Consider the following 17650-nt stretch of genomic DNA (forward strand, 5'->3'; position numbering starts at 1 on the left):
TGTTTTGTGGGGATTTTTTATATTAACATAGGAGATCCTTTTCTAGGAAATAGAGCACCATGTAGATGAGGAGCAGCGTGGGTTTGTTATAAAATGGAGGTTACTGACAGGGCTTCTTATGGAAAACCCCTTTTGTTGTATGTGAAATCAAAACACACAAAGCCTGAAAAGAGGCATTCACTGGGAAATGCATGCAGGCTGCAGTGTTCCTGTGGAGCAACCTCTTCACCCTCTTTAATGACGTAGCTTTTATTGCATACTTGTAATAACCTTTTGTCGTGCAGCCTTTCTGAAAAGCCAGCAGCAGCAATGAGCACTGTCCACTTCCTATCCTTTTAAATATTTAGTTCAATCTAGAAGGAACTTAAGAAGTTCAAGGAAGAATGGCAGCTGGGAAGCCTGGTTTCATTTTGGATGTGTAAGTGGAGTTTCTCTTCTGAGGAGCACCCTGGAGTCTTTCTCTCAGTGAGTGCCAACTTGTTCCTTTATCCAATCCTCTGTAAAACCTAAAGGCATTGCTGCCTCAGATGAATTTGAATGTAGTTATCCAATGGGTTAAAAAATTGCTGATAACATTCATTAAAAAGGAACTAATATATATATAGATATATAAAAAGTGCTCAATACACTCGTTTCATTCTTACTTCCTCTGGAGAACAGGCCAGAAAACTTTCCCTGCTGCCAGTTCTGGGAAAGTCTTTTACACAGATTTTTGTACTCACATAAGTAATTTTTGCATCAGATACTCTGACTTCAGCAGTGTAACTTAAACCTTCCAGGCTCTCTGTGATGTTGGTGCCTGTACTTTTGTTAGAAAAGCTTGAGGGTATGATAAGAGAAAAAAAAAGAGGGGAGGGAAAAATACCAGCAGATCTCATCATTGTCCTGACTGCCATGTCATTAATATTAATATATTAATAAATTGGGGAAATTGCCTAATGGTGTATTACTACAGAAGATGAAGGTGTGTTCTAGTCCATTACTTAATTAGGAGAATCAAGAATGTCTCTTACCCCAAGAGCTTCTGTATGTAAGAGAAACAGAGCAAAGAGAGGAGATTAATTGTGTGTCACACACACTGTGCTGGAAATGCCTGGGCTTTATATGATGGCATTCTGGAGAAATCAATGGAAGGAGTTAAAATCGTTGCAGCTGTGAATTAAAGATATTCACACAAGGTCCCTGTGGGATGTTCATCTTTGGTGCTTGGTATGATGGCAGTGAGGTAGATCTGGATCTTTAGTAAAATAATTTATCTGACTTTCAATATTTTCTCATTTCTTTTGTTGTTGTCGATAAGGGTGAGAAGCAAAAAAAAAAAAACAAACCCAAAAACAAAAACCCAGAGGTGTGAGAATTCAAATTGTCATTATTTTCCTGAATACCTCAGAGGGTTTTCAAGGCACTTTGCCTTTTTGAAGTGGCTAACCTTCACTTTTGACAATACTTCTAGATAAGGAGGCTCCATGACATCTTCAACCAACTGAAGTATTTCCAGGTATCAGAAGAAAAAACATCTGGAGCAACAAATGAAAGTGAGTGAAATGATGAGTAGCAGTCCTAAGGATGATTGTCATCAGCAGGAATTAGTTTCTCTTGGGATTGGAGGAAAGGGAAGGTTTCTCAAGGGGAAGGGCTGTGGCATGTTGGTGTTTTATTGGCAATGTGCACAGCCTAAACCTTAGAGGAGTCACCGTGGTTGGTTGTGATTCTTCACCCACTCATCCCAACAGGAGTAAAATGACTGTACTGAAAGAATTACTGTTTCTTGCTGGGAACTTCCTTGAGGCTGGGCTGCAGCTCTTGAACAAGTGACAGCTGGATGGGGCAGGGCTTGGAGCTGAGCCTGGCCAGGGCCCTGTGGTGCTGTCTGAGGGCAGCCAGATGAGTCAGGAGCCTGTGTACAGCCAGCGTGAGCCCTGGGTGATAACCTTCATTCTCACCACTGCAGAAACTCACATTGAGGCAGTTTTGGTTTGTTCTATTTTTACTTTTCTCTTTTGGGGGAGCCCCCCTCCCCCTTCCTTCTAAATTGTTTTCTCAACTCAGTTGAGCCTCAAACCCTGTCTCCTGCTTGTCTTGGACAGCTGGAATGTCTCTGGACTGAATGAACGGGCAAGGAGCATGACCTGGTGGGAGCCTGTGAGGGTCTCATCCTCCAGAAGGAGCAGCCCATCTGTCTCACCTGCAATGCTGGGAGCCAGGGACCTTTAACAGCCCCTCAGATGGCTGCCTGCAGCCTGCCTCTGGGACTGTGCCTTCTGCTGCTTCTCCAGGACACCCAGACAACCCCACAGGTAAGGCAGGGGCACTCCAGGATCCTGCAGCTCCTCAGCACACAGGAGCCTGCTGAGGTCTGGGGGCACTGGGGCTGCAGAGCCATCCTGCCCTTCAGCTGGCTGTTGGGGCAGTGCCCACAGGAGCAGAGTTTGTGCAACACGGGGATAAAGGTGGTGAGCAGAGCTCTGAGGAGGTAAAGGCATAAAGCAGAGCAGCCAGCAGAGTTTTCCCTCTCTGGGGTCTTTACATGAGCTATGATCTGCATCTTGTTGGCACTGCTGGAGCTGCTGCAGCTCCAGGCTCATCACATCCAGGGCTGGGAAAGGTTTGATGGGCTGGGGGGGATTTTTGCCCATGTGCTCAGTGACAGGCACGTTCCTTGCACAGCTCAGAGCCTCTGCTCACTCTGCTGGTGCAAGTCAGGAGGGGCAAATCGAAAGGTGTGGAGGCTAAACAACAACAGACCTCTCTCTTTACACCCTCCCACCCTACTGACATTGGCTTCTTCATGAATCCACTACTATTTCTGAATCAAAAATCACTTTAAATAGACACAGCCCACTGGCAGCATTCAGCTGATGCTGTAGATGCACACCAGCTCCCTGTTCTGATCATATCAGCTCTTGTGGGTTTGCTTCCACCCCACATTACAACTTACCCCCTCCTCCTGTGGATCACATGGCAATGAGCCCTCAGCACCTGGCATAAATCCAGGTGATTTCCCTGACTGATACTTAAAAATACACATTAAAAAAATAATAAGGTCAGGCACAGAGAGACTGCACAGATGAAGTCAAGTAGGTGAGTATTTGCATGGAGTGTTGGGTGGGAAATGAGCCATATTCCCTTACAGTGCAAATACAAGCAAGAAAGAGACTGACTCCAGTTAATCTTTGAACATAACCAAATTCTGTACCCTCTTTGTAGACATTGACAAAGATCCTCCTGGTGCTTTTGGTAAGAGTAGGAGTTTGCTTTTCTGTCTTTACTTGTAAATTCCCCTCCCACATTGCAAATTTGCTTTACTTTCCCCAGGTTATCTGTCCTGCCATTGTGTCCTTCCTGAAATCCAGGGGGATTCTGTGTTCTATGGGATTGGAGTCTGCAATCCTTGCTCACCACAGGAATGTTTGGGAAGCCATTCAGATAAGCTCATCCAGTGTACTGAATGCTTTAGGAGGAAAGCCAGTAGAAGCAAAAAGATGATACTTTTTTCCCTTTGACATCACTTTTGATGGTTTGTTCCCAAAATGAGTGGTGCAGAGAGAAAATTTGATTTTCTGATGCTCATTGTCAACATCCAGGCTCACTGTGAAATCACCAGTTACCTGGAATAAATACATAGGCATTGCTGGGATGAACAAGTGGCTTTGCAGTGTCCTGCATTGCCTCTCTCACAGCAAAATTTGCTCTTGCTAGTGGAGTACAAGGGATCCTGTCTAATGTGAGCAAGTCACTGCTTACTCATCATATTTTTAAACCATATTCCATCTTACCTCAGTCCACAGTCAGTTTGGGTTTTGTTTCTTTTTATATTCAGAGAACTCTCACTCGTTGATAGTGTCTTTACTATCAAGCAAATGCAGCTTGACTACTTGAAGCTGTAGATTATCAGCTTTTTCTGAACTGTCACAATTTGGATAGAAGCTTGACAGACAGTTAACTGTTTTGCTGCAGTATTAGTCAGTTCTAGAATATCCCCTGCTGGTAAATTTTTTTTTTTTTTTTTTTACAGTACTATGCTCTCTTCCTGACTTACAACTCATTTGTAGCAAGTTAATTTCTTACTCTGCCTCACAATCACTTTTTCTCTATGAGTTCAAAAAGCCATAAATAAATGAGTCAAACCTTGTCCTGACTGAATTGCAGAGTAGCCCACTGAATTCAGCACCATCTTTACAACTGCCATTATTTAAATTGGAATAGCAAACATTTTTGTAGAAATAAGGAAAGTGAAAAAAGTTATAAAAAGAAAGTGAGAAAATTATAAAAACCCTATTTTCTAAAACAAGTTGTCTCAAGCAAGTGTTGAAAAACCCAAATACTTCTGATTTATATGTTTGCTTTTTTTAATTGGTCCTTGATCTGCAATGCACAAAAGAAAAAAAAAAAGGTAATTGACTTGCTGGGTCACTGAAAGCTCTGAAGCAGTGCATCCCTGTGCATGCTGTCACAGAGCATGATAGGAATTGCCATTTTTCCTTTCACAAGATGTATTCCAGCTCCTGCTAAACCCCAAACCTTTATTTGAAGAGAAAGTCAGAGAGAAGGATAAAGAGCTGCTGTTCACCACAGCCACATGCCTTACTCCAGAATGTGTGTGATCTTCCTTGAATGGTAAAGGGTTTTTTTTGTAATACAAATTAACAAACAGAAGTCTAAGTTCTAATGACAATAGCAGATGTTATTGCCATAAAACTGGTACTTCTTCAATGACCCCTGAGGGAATGCTGGGGACCTTCCTGCTGAGTTAAGAGCAGGAGTTTGCACCATTGTGTTGCTGTTGCAGGTCACAGCAGGAGCCAAGCAGCTTTAGCATTTGGAGGGGCAAAAAGGACCAGAATGAGGGCATGGTGACTGATGCTGGGCATTGACATGAATGTTATTTCTCACTGAAAGGATCTGTGCTAGTTTTTATACTCATGGAACACCTCTGCTGAACAGATGGTGACTTACAGGCATTTTACATATGGATTAGAGGAAGTGATTTTAAAAGGTGATTTCTCAGTCATAGACATTCTGCTGTGATCTGTTAAAATGAATTCTTTTCACAGCAGAGCACCTTGGGCTTGGCTCAGTAACAGCACAGGTGGCTACAAAGCTCTGCTTGTGGCTGGGCACTGTCAGCAGCATTTGTGTGATGTGGGTGGCTGTAGTGCAGAGCTGCCCTCCTGTGGGATGGGGAATTGAGGCTGAGTGCTCTCTCATCTGTGTATCTGCATGGTTTGTTCAGTGTGCAGGCCTGGTTCATGCAGTGATTTAGCACTGCACTACCCTCAGGTCAAATTCACAATCAGAATGTGCACTGCTGCAACCAGGAGCAGAATCCAATACTGAACTCCTGATTTTTGTGTTCTTGGCAAGGTAACTTTTTAAAAAGCTGTTTTCTCACATTTTTACACAGACACTATTCTTTTATTTAATTAAATAATCTGTAAGAATATGTGCTGCATAAGTAATTCAATAATTCAAGAGTTTGTACTCTTGTTTAAAATTCAGCTTCATTTGCAGCCAGAGTTGGTTGCCCAGGAGAGCCAGGAAGGAAAAATTAGGTATTTGTGGTGACTTCCCACACCTCTTGCAGAGAAACTAATCCAGTTAGCTACAAGATGCTGTTGCTTCTTAAATCTTCTTTACAGAGACAGTTAATTCACTAAGTCACAAGTGACCTTTGTGTGTGGCTGGTCATTTCCTGTTGTTCATCTGTGCTGGGGGTGCCTGGCCAGGGCACCTGCACCCAGACCTGAGCAGGCACCACTTCCTTTTCCTCCTCAGAGCAGGAGAGCACTGAGAGCACCTTTGCAAAGGGGGTTTGAGTCAGGCAGAGCAGGCAAACACCTGCTGCTGGGGAGCCCAAGGGTTCAGAGCAGAGCTGTGGCTGAGTTCTCACTTCTCTCGCTGCAGCTCGATGAAATTCGATGGTTTTGAAAAGTTTCTATTTTCTTGGTCTTCTGTTAATTTCCTGCTTGAGTGAAAGTACCTGTTTTTCTGCTGTATGTGAAATAATTGTTATGTTTTGTGTGTATTAAACAGGCTCTGAAATGAGTAGTGAGATTCTGCACAGTGCACAAAGGCAGCAGGTGACAGCAAGAATTATTTCAAAGAGCAGTGGGAAATTCTTTGGCAGAAAGTGAGATGTAGAGTTTCTGAGCTATTGAACTGCTCTACCAGTATTGTGTGGGAAAAACTCTGGGGAATCTGCTTATCAATTCTTTAGCAAAAAAAAAAAAAAAAAAAAAAAGTTAAAAAAATCACTGTTCATACCTTCTAGTAAATACTGAAAATGAAACTCAGATAAAAAAAAAAAACTTTTAGGGGATTCTTAAGGGCAATACCAAATTCAAAAATCAGATTTTGTCATCAGAACACTTTTAGCACTGTAATTTCCCAGAGCATGTAGTGGCCCAGACATACAAAAACTAAATCTTATTACTAAATCTCATGTTCTTCTTGTTACAAGTTGTGGCTGGGTCTCATTTTGAAAGCTAAGATCAAAACTAATGTATGGGGGGTGTTTTTAACTAAATAAATATTGGTTATGTAGTGATGAAAGGTTATTTCTGAAAACCTTCACTCACAACAGAAGTGGGATCAGTTATTTGAATAAGAGTGTGTTTGCAGCATTTTTTCAAGGCAAAATGCTCTTGTAGAATTTGTCCCTAAATGATGAGTAAAATAATTTTTTGGTTTATAATAGACATTTAGGTTGCTAAATTCAAACAGTATGACTGCATAAGTTACAGAAAACTTTTATGCTGCACACAGGAATGACCTCTGTGGATTCCAGCAGATCTACATAGATTTAGATGATGCTGGATATGGTATCACCTCTTGTTCCAGTGCAGTTACAGAGCTGGAAATCTGTTACAGATATTAGAGATATTGCTCCTTTCCCTAAAAAAAATTCCTTAGCTCCAGTTAACACGAAATTATTTTAGGACAGCTTTTTTTTTTTTATTATTATTTTTATTTGCTAACTGCCACAATGTTTCTAAAGGAAATGCAGACAGTAATTTAGTTGCTTTGGGGATACTTGAATTTTCAAAAAACTGTGAGCTTTTCCTTACCATTTGCAACATGAGAAAGGCATTGAGATCTGCTCTAATACAGAATTAGTTGTTTTCTAATTGTGTCTTTTGTCTCTTTCAATTTCTAGACATCACTAACTCCACCTCATTCCTGTGATGCACGAGAGAATTGGTTCTATGATGAAACTTCACAAAACTGCTGTTACCAGTGTCCCTCAGGTATGTTTATAATTCTAATTACCATGCAGCCCTTCTCACAGACAGGGGAGCCCTGTGCACATGCAGAATTGTGTTCTGTCCCTGGAGAAAAGGGAGTTTCATAAATCACTGTCTCATGTGGCTCTGTCCTGTGTAATCTGCATGCAAACCAGATAATGTGATAGAATTTATATGGAATCTTGAAACTGGAGTAGCCAGGTCAGGGAATTAATTTCAAACTTGCCCCTGGGTGTGAATTAGCTCAGTGAAATTAGGCTAAATGAGTTTCTTCTCAGAGATAAAAAGATATAAAATGAAGGTATGGAAAATCTGATGCTATTCTCATAGTCACAGCAGTTTAGAAAGTGTCTCACATGAGGGAGGGACCAGGTCCTTGCCAGGGACACTTCAACTGTGCTGGAAACACCTTGGGGAGACAAGAGTTCTGTGAATGTCTGGAACTGCCCCATTGGCCAAAACCCCCTCAGTGGGTGGGTATTTTGTGGGACTTCACCACCATCTGTATCTCCTTGCAGAAGTCTTTTCCTTTCGTTTTTCTTAAAGGAAATTTCTGACCTGTATTTGTGTTCTGGTGGTACAGAGGGCTGTAGGGTTTGGCTGCCAGCATTTGTATCCAGGTCTGTCAGGATTCCCACTGGGACATGAGTCCTTCAGGAGCTGTAAATCAGAGCAAGGGATGGAGAACGTGGTCCAGTCAAAGAAAAAGTGGGTGGGGATGTGACTTTGACAGTCCCAAGTAAAGTTATTTTCTTCTTCAGAACTATGCTTTGCTAAAGCTCCTGTCATAAGGGATGTCACAGTGGGGCTGGGTGAGAGGCAGAGGTGATTTAATGAGCCACCAGTGTCCATCAGCTCACCTTTGCTGATTCTTTATCACATCCTCATGTCAGCCCTGACTCCTCCACAATCTAAGTTACAAGAATCTTTCTCCACCTTAATTGTCCACTACTCCTTCAAGCAATAACCTGTCCATATCTGCTGCTAACTCAGCTACTCACTGCAAAGAAAGAGGAGCTTTTCTAAAAGTTCTTTTAATCAAAGGAAGGAACACAAAACCCAGTTCTCTGGGAACTTATTAAAGGCCCTCATGGAGACTTGGTTGTGTTTTCTGTCAGCAGATGTCTTGCCATCTGCCCATTCCACAGCAGTCCATTCCAGCTGGGATTATGTCCTGGCCCTGTACCTTCACACTGGAATAGGAAAGTCATTATATGAAAATAATATATAATAAATATAATAAATTTAAATATGTTTGTCATATAATATATTATATGAAAATAATTTTCTCTAGGAAAATACCCTAGAGAAACCAAATGACTAAGAGAAGACTGTGGTGATGGGTCTAACAGGCAAACAAGCAGACAAGAATATTTCAGGATGGTTTTCTGTCCATTTTGGATAGGTATTTTGTATATTTTGCCTTTTTACTCTCCAGGCTATGTTAAAAAGAAAGCATGTCCTCAGGATCCAGCTGAAGACTGCATGACATGTGGACCTGATCAGTATTTGAGCAATAGATCCCAAAAGCCACAGTGTGATGCCTGTGTGTCATGCTCCAAAGGTTTGTTTTTCCCTACACATCCTCACAGTTACATTCTCTCTCTGTCTATTTTATTCATTTAGAATTTCCACAGCAAAGTTATCCATCCTTGGTTACTGAGTAAAACAGCAGAATGTTACCTTGCTCATAATCCATATTAACTCCTGTGTGACCTGGGGATACCTAAAAATTCTCCCCTCCAATCCCAGTCTGGTTTCTGCTTTTTGTCTTATATTACAGGCTGTTATCTACAGGATTCTCTAATTATTAATGACTTAAATTACCATCATATGGCTTTAAAGTGAAAGATGGCAGGTTCAGATTAGATAATTGGAAGAAGTAGTTCCCTTGTGAGGGTGGGAAGGGCCTGGCACAGGGGGCCCAGATTGGACAGGGCCTGAAGCACCTGGGATGGTGGAAGGTGTCCCTGCCATGGCAGGGGTGGGGTGGGATGGGATGGGATGATGGGATGGGATGGGATGGGATGGGATGGGATGGGATGGGATGGGATGGGATGGGATGGGATGGGATGGGATGGGATGGGATGGGATGGGATGGGATGGGATGGGATGGGATGGGATGGGATGGGATGGGATGGGATGGGATGGGATGATGGGATGGGGATGGGATGGGGATGGGATGGGATGGGATGGGATGGGAGATGGGATGATGGGATGATGGGATGATGGGATGATGGGATGATGGGATGATGGGATGATGGGATGGGGATGGGATGGGATGGGATGGGATGATGGGATGGGGATGGGATGGGGATGGGATGGGATGGGATGGGATGATGGGATGATGGGATGATGGGATGATGGGATGATGGGATGATGGGATGATGGGATGATGGGATGGGGATGGGATGGGATGGGATGGGATGGGATGGGATGGGATGGGATAGGATGGGATGGGATGGGATGGGATGGGATGGGATGGGATGGGATGGGATGATGGGATGATGGGATGGGATCAGATCAGTGTTAAACTCATCCTCAACCCAAACCAATCTATGATCATGAAGAGAGACAGCACCTTTTCCTGCTTCCCGAGCCTTAGAGCAGGTGTTGCTCACCTTGGCCCCTGTGCCTTTCCCCCTCCTTGCCCGTGTGTGTTTGTTGCAGACGTGGACCTGGTGGAGCTCCGGCCGTGCTCGCTGCGCTGGGGCCGCGTCTGCGAGTGCCGCCCGGGGCTCTTCTGCCAGCTGCCTGTGCAGGACACCTGCACCCGCTGCCAGCCCCACTCTGCCTGCAGCCCTGGCTTTGGAGTCACAACCAGGGGTACCCACTCCTTCCTGACCACTTTCACCTTGCCTGGGCCTGCCCAAAGGCCTGGACCTGATGCGTTTTATCTGGTCAGCCCTCAGGCGTTATTTTTGTTCAGGCACCTCAACAAATGATGTCACTTGTGAAGAGTGCCCTCCTGGGACCTTCTCTGATCAAAGCTCCAGCACAGACATCTGCAAACCCCACACCAAGTAAGTCTGTGCTTCTTCAGTGGGACTGCCTCATTAATTGAAATTAATAAAGGATGAAATAGGGCATTGTCACTTCTGGTGCGAATCACTTTGGGCTCATGTGGAGAGGTAAGAAACCTCTCTTTGTACCTGTTGCACAGCTCTGGGCTGCAGGAACATGGGAAGGAAGGAATCCTGATTGCCTCACTTCTATTTTACTAAGTACAGTGGAATTGCACACCTGTGTGAGTAGCAGCTTTGCTACCAGGCCAAGAATTAATGCCACCGGGATGAGAAGAATAATGACTTCTACACTGAAAGCAATAATTGCAGTTGGTACAAAAATGACCAAGGGGATGTTTGTCACATGGAAAACTCTTGTACCAGGGTAACCACACCTGTTCTTTTTCATTCCCAGCTGTGCCAAGTTGAACAAAGTACTGCTAAGGAAAGGAAATGCCACACATGATGAAGTTTGCCTGGACCAGTTGCCCACTTACCTCACCCCAAGCACTTTCTCCATGAGCAGTAAAACAAGTAATGACCTGAACATATCTAAGGAGAGCCTGGTGACCTCTCCTAGTGGGGACCTTCTAAGTGTCACAACAACTGAAAATCCCAGTTCAGCTCCTGAGGTGAAAGGTGAGGCTGGCTCTTCTACCTCAGCCAAAGGTGAGATGACAACAGGAGGTAACACAGACACAGCATTAACTCTCTCTAGCACCCTTTATTTGCAATATCTCTGGTAAACACAATTTTTACGTGGGAATTTCCTGCAAATCTCCTCTGACCTGTGAAATGGTGTCTATGGGCCTATGTTCAAACACATGGATCTGCTCAGGGTTCCCCCTGTGCTTTTCTCCCTGTCTGTGCTGTAGGTGTATTGCTCTGGGCAGTGCTTCTCTCTGTGGCAGTGCTTCTTGGGGCCACACTGGTATTTTGGAAATGGAAGGTTTGCAAGAAGCAGATCCTCATCCTCAGAAGAAAACGTGAGTTTTTCAATCTGTAACACGTGATGTGCTCTTTGATCTGCCAACCAGCAGATGGGAAACTCAACCATGGGGATATTTGTGGAGGTCACTGGGGAGGAGAATGTTCTGCATAGGCCAGATAAGGGTTTAAGGCAAGCTGCTCATGCAGGATGTTGGAGAATATGGAAGATGGAAGATGAATTTATGGGATGGGTGACCTACAGGTGGGAAAGGGTAACTAGCTGTTTCTCCTCTACAAACACTGGGATTGAATGATACTGAGGTGTTGTGGGATTAATTTTGGTTCTGGGAACAGGATTGGGCTTTGGGCATGAGAAGAAGGGTGATTTTTACTGACAGTGACTCCCAGAGCTTTGCCTAGGGTTACACATGGGGTGTGCCTGCAAAACCACATTCCCTCTTTTGTAGAGGTGCATGTTGTAGGTTGGTTGTGCATCTGTGGGTGTGGTGAGGCTGTTGGAGCCTCCAGGCTCCGTGGTGAGTTTGACTAAACGAGAGGTTTCTTTCACCAGCACACCTGCACTCGGTCATCGCACACAAATATGTGCTGAAACCCCAAGGTGAGTGACTGGGCCAGCACTGCCACCCCTGGGGCTGAAGGATAAATGGACAGCTTAACAAGAGATTTTATTGTAGAATTTTAAATTAAAAGTGGAGGTTTCTCATGGCACAGGCATGTCCGTGCTGCCTGCAGGAGGCCAGTGCTGCTCCTCCCGAGGGAGGGGACAGTGATGTGACAGGTGCCAGCAGGTGGCACCTTGCTCCCACTGAAGGCTTGGGTGGTTGTCAGAGCTGGAAACTCCCCACTGATTTCAGGACTGCCAAATATGGGAGATGTGTTCAGAAAAAAACTGTCCAGATCCCATAAAGTGCAAACAATTTTCCCCCATTTAGCTGATCCCCCCTCAGCAATTTCACTGCCAGATCTGTTCTCTGTTTTATCAGATTTTTATTTTATCAGATTCTAATCACCACACAGCAGAGCTTTCTGTATTCATTCATTCAGGAATACAATTTAAAACCTCTTGTCTGCAACTTAATTTTTTCAAAATGGATTTTTTTTCCCCCTCACTTGCCTTGCACAATGGAAACTGTGGCTGTGTAGCATCACAGAGCTGATGCTCTGAAAATGAAGGTGATTGCACATCAGGGTGAGATTTGACAGTAGGTCTGAGCCCACCTACCTTCATGGTCTGCAGAATTTTGTACACTCCCTCCTTCTCACCTCTCTTCTTTGCCCAGTGTTCCCTGGGATCATTAATAGAACTGTGCAGAAAATTCCACCCCCTTAATAATCATCTCACCATATGATGAATTGACCTAACTTGTTAATCCAGTAGAAAGTTATTAACAGTTTTTTACTTTTTTTTTTTTCTTTTTAATAAGCTTGCCTTGTGCTTATCTAGTTCCATTAGTTAATTTTTTCATAAGATGAATGCCAGGTGTGGTGTGGTGTGGAGTGATGCAAAGGGCTTTGGGGACTGCAGGATCTCACAGGCTTGGCAGCAGGTTCACCTCATGAGTGTCATTTCAGTGTGCCCTGAGTTTTAAAAAACCCATCAGGCACGTGGGGTGGGCAGTGCAGGGTTTGGGAAGCACATTCTAGGTGATCTTTCAGGGCATATATTAATATTCCTGTGATTGTATGAGGTTTCTTCTGATAATGTTTTTACTTTCCATTACAGGTTCAGATCTCATGAACAAATGTGCAGTAAGTGTGAACAATATTCCAAAACAGATCACTTTCCATGCCAAAGTAAATAATGTTATTTTCAAATGTCTGGTCCAAAGTGCCAGCCTTTTAGTCAGGATTTCCCTCTAGAATATGTGATCATTTAGGTGGGGTGAGATCTAGCAGGATGTGATACTTCCATGTCATAATTTCAGTGTTTAATTGTTAATTCCTGAATTATGAGTAGCTTCAATTCTTGCCTCTATAGAGAGTCCAACATGAGCAAGGGTTATAAAGTGCACATTTAGTTTTTTGTTTTTTTCTTTCCCAACCTTGTGGAAACAGAACACCATCAGAACAACCAGAACACTGTGATGCAGGACCTTTAGCCTCTCTCAGAGTTTGGTTCCTCTCTTAAAGAGCTGCTTGTAATTAATTTTTCATGTGTTAGGTAGTCTGAGCTTGTTTCTTCTACCTGACATTCTGCTGAGGTAATTACATTTTGAAGTCAGTTTGGCCCCTGGCTTGGTAAATTCTTCCATAGCAGCATAATAGGGATTTGCAGAGTCTAAGGGATAGCTAAAATATGTTTTCTTCAGTGGAAATTACACTCCTGAAAATGTCATCAGAAATTTGTGAATTCAGCTTAGAAACACTATTTTGAAATAGAGTCTTAAGTGATGCAGGAGTTCCCATGCCTGCAGGTACTTTGGGACATTTCAGTGCCAGTGCCAGTGGTGCAGGGAGTTGCACACATTCCATTCTGTTATCCTGACTGCCACTGAGGATCCTCTGCACCTACTGCAGTGCCCAAAGTGTTTCACACCCACCCCACTCCTGCTCTCCTGTTTGTATTGCCAGAAGATCATTCTGACCACTGACACTGGGCTAGAAGAGGAGAATTTAATTGACAGAGCCCTTCCTTTGGAAACCAACAATAACTTGGTGTCCTGCACAGAAAAAGCACAGAGTCCTCACTGGAGTGTGGCTGATGTGGCACCAAGCAGTGGGAATGCCCCAGACTGCCCTGGGGATTCTCGAGTCAGGGATCACACAAATAACAGAATTGGTGAGTCTTGCTTTTTTTTTTTTTTTTTTTTTTTTTTTTTTCATTTGTCATCTTCTTTTTTCTAATTTTCAAACATATCACATAATGTCATTTGAAGATTACTAGTCAACTCCTAACAAAGGTTGTGCTAAATCTCCAGATCTTTGACACAGAAATGCATATTAATTTGAATATAGTGCTTTCTTTTTTTTGATGTTTTAGTCACTATGAATTTGACAGAAAATTCCCTTCTTCCTCCTTTACATTCTAGAAGATGTAAATTTTACAGAAGAAATTTGAATATGTGAGCTGGAAGATGATGCTGTAACACTGAATGAGAATTGTATTTAGATATAATTTTTTCTCTGGTTTCATAATAATGGCTTGAAATGACTCCCTTGTGTTCCCATGTCTTTGACCATGGCAGAGGGTGGGAGATAAAGTCAGGCAAGGAGCTCATTCACAGGGGGAGAATTGTTACCTGAGACCCATCTGCATGAGACATTCTGGCAGAGCTCCCAAACCCAGTTCTGAGGTTATTTGAAGGTGTTGTTTTCATATTACAATACCTGACCTTTCCTTACTAAACACCCTTTCTGTTTTTATTGTGAGTGATGGATTGGGATGAATGTGATAATTTGATTTACCATATCCAAATATCTCCAAGCAATTAACCTACAGTGTCTGATGTGCAGCATCCTTCTGAATTAGCTGCAGTGGTGAAAAGGCCTTAATTTACAAGACAACAAGCTGGACCCAAGATTCAGAACATTTTGTAATTTATTCTCAGCTAGAAAGAAACTAATTTCTTTGCAGGTCCTAAGATCCCAGAACTTCTGTACAGTGCTGATCTTTACCCAAAGGTTTCTTTTACATGGTGCTGCAGGAGCATAAACCTTGGATTATTCTACATAGCCAGATCCCAATTAGCTGCTGCTTCTAACAGATTCTTGGGAATATCTTCTGCCTTTTCCACTTTGTCTTTCTCCTTTAGTCCCACCTCTAGCTCAGTGGTTTAATCCCATGAAAGCTCAATGTACTTGATCTGAAATGCCCAGAGTCCTGATGAAAATGTTGCATTGAGCCATCTCTGGGCAGCAGTGGCTGCTCTCCAAGCTCAGCATTGCTTTTTTCCTTCCTCAGAAAACCTCTACATCATGAAGGCCGACACTGTTATCGTGGGCTCTGTTTCAGAAGTGCCCAGTGGCAAGAACTGTGCTGCCAGGGGAGGGGAAAGTAACCTTGATGCCCAGGAAAGCATGGAAGAGGAGCTGGAAATGCACTACCCAGAGCAGGAAACAGAGTCCTTCCCAGGGAATGATGTCATGGTTCCTGTGGAAGAGGAGGGAAAGGAATTTCACCATCCCACCACTGCCACTGAGAAGTGACAACCCAGAGATAATGTGGGAAGAATCATCCAGTGTGACACTAAGGCTGAATTTATGACAACGGAGGTAAACACACTGTGCCTTAGATTATTGAGGAACTCCTGGAAAACACTGAAACACATTCAATCAATTTCATTTTCATCTAACAAATGAGAGGATCATCCCAAAGCGCTGACCTTCACAGCTGACATAAAATATTTCTATTTCCCTGTCTCTTAGTATCATACTGAAAACGAATTTGAATCAAAGCTGCATAATCTAGAGGACATCTGGATGTCAACTGAAGTTTCACAGCTTGTTTTCTCAGTGTGAAGTAATGGATTGAAACCTATGTCTGATTATTTCCATTAGCTGTGAAAATCCTGCCCAGGATTCTTTGTCAAGCTTGAGACTCAGCCTGTTTCTTATGTTGTTTCTATTCCAATACTTCCAGTTTTGTCATATATTCTGCAACATTTGGTATTTTCTCAAGACTTCAACTTCTGGTTGAAAATTATAATAATCTCAGTTTTCCTTAGCATAAACATAACATAAGTTTGTGGACTTCATGTTTCTTGAGGAATTAGAATCAAAAGTTGCCACACAGGCTCTGAAAATAGAAGGCAAATAATTGAAATCCACTGTTTAGGCCATTCTTTTTAGGTTTTAAAGTCCAACTCATGTTTTCTTGACCATGTCAAATCATTAGTAAGTGTACAAAATAGCCTCTTCTGATGGAAGCCAAACTGGCTGAACATTTGGCTGTTGAATGAACTGTGGGTCAAGCCCAATGTGGAGCCTGTAAAAAGAGAAAGGAAGGAAAGAAACCATTTTTCTACTGAAAAAGAGGCACAGCAGTTATTCCTTATAACATTAATATCTACTTCTTTTAGAATTGTTCATAATCATCAGGGTGACACTGATTTGCATATCCTTTCAAAGAAAACCTGTTTGGTGGCCAGCTGGCATGTGTTATGCTATTTTTAAATCTTTTGTGCTGCTTGTTTAGTGACTGTAAATGTAATAGTGCTGACAGTACTTTTGCACAAGACAATGGAAAATGAGCAATATGACAAAATTGCTTCTTAACAATAAAAAACAAGGAACCACAAAAACCATCACTTGTTTTGTAGTTTTGTCCTGATCAGAGCACTGAAACAACAGTGGTGCAGCTGCAGCAACTCCTGTTTTAGAGCACACACAAGGAGCACAAGGGCAGAAAATCACCTTGGGCCAGACTGGAGTTTGAGCCCAACATCTCATCTCTGCCAGTTGCAGGAAGGGATCAGTCAGGAAGATCATTCCTGCTGTTTGAATGATCATAGTTCTGCAGCTGGAGCTGGTATTGGATTGAGGATGTCAGAGTTTGATCAGCCTTTATTATTCTCTCGTATCACCATCAGTTTTTCTTCTCTCTTTTGAATTTCCAAGTACAGTCTGCCTCCATAAGCACCTGTGAAAAAGATTACAGATATCATGCAGTGTGTAAAGGACTTTTAACACTTTTAAACTGGCCTCTTTATTTCAGTGAGTGTCACTAGCTTTTGTCTTACAGAAGTCAGTGAGTTGCTTTTTATTTTTTCTTTTTCAACCAAGTTGCTTTTGTGATTGTATCTCAGCTTTGATTGAACTAAGCCTCCAAGATGAGTTCCTGTCTTTTCATATTGCTCAAGTAAGTTTGATGCTCCACTGCCTTGGTCACTTTAACATTTTCCACATCTACTTTGACTTCACTACATACATAATTTTAGAGAACACCAATTCAGGAATCCACAAACTGAATAACCACTGGCTGTGATTGTTTGGGGCTGTTCTGCAATGAGTGTAATTGTGTAATTTCCACTATGTATATTAACTAATCTTTTTTAGTGGAACAGCTTTCTAAAAGAACCATATGCATTGCAACCTGCTGAATGTGTTATAATTGGTTTAATAATGCTGGTAATCCCTGAATTAAAAATTACATGGATTTTAAGCCATGGCCACACTTTTCTGTTTGATATGTAAATGTCTGATTGCTGATCATTTCAGTACCTATATCCATCTCAGAAAAAATATTTTTGCAAGAAAGCCATTTGAAGCTCACAGTGCTCTAAGTGGATTAGAGTTTTTCTCAGGAGCAGGGTTGAATTTATGGACAGCCAAGTCTGTCTGTACCATGCCAGCTGCAAGTGACACACGAGTGACTGGCACAGTGAGTATGAATGAATATTGGAATAAAGGTAAGGTAGTGCTGGAATTCCATGGTCCAGCTGGGTATTGCAGGAACGGGAATGGGGATGGGATGAGAATGGGAATGGAATGGGGATGGGGATGGGATGGGGA

At 42.7% G+C, this 17650-nt stretch overlaps 1 protein-coding gene across 1 annotated transcript; it reads left to right on the forward strand.

The window, feature by feature from the left end:
• The first annotated feature begins 1201 nt into the window (after nt 1-1201).
• TNFRSF8 (TNF receptor superfamily member 8) lies at nt 1202-17313 on the forward strand. Its single transcript, XM_079326461.1, has 13 exons — nt 1202-1350; nt 1454-1535; nt 2088-2297; nt 7157-7247; nt 8683-8808; nt 9915-10070; nt 10174-10267; nt 10665-10918; nt 11125-11235; nt 11751-11798; nt 12924-12949; nt 13772-13979; nt 15102-17313. The coding sequence occupies exons 3-13, from the start codon at nt 2226-2228 to the stop codon at nt 15344-15346; spliced, it is 1431 nt and encodes a 476-aa protein (XP_079182587.1). The 5' UTR covers nt 1202-1350; nt 1454-1535; nt 2088-2225; the 3' UTR covers nt 15347-17313.
• Nucleotides 17314-17650: the final 337 nt, after the last annotated feature.

The sequence above is a fragment of the Erithacus rubecula genome (genome assembly GCF_903797595.1).
Source record: "Erithacus rubecula genome assembly, chromosome: 24".
NCBI classification, from domain to species: domain Eukaryota; kingdom Metazoa; phylum Chordata; class Aves; order Passeriformes; family Muscicapidae; genus Erithacus; species Erithacus rubecula.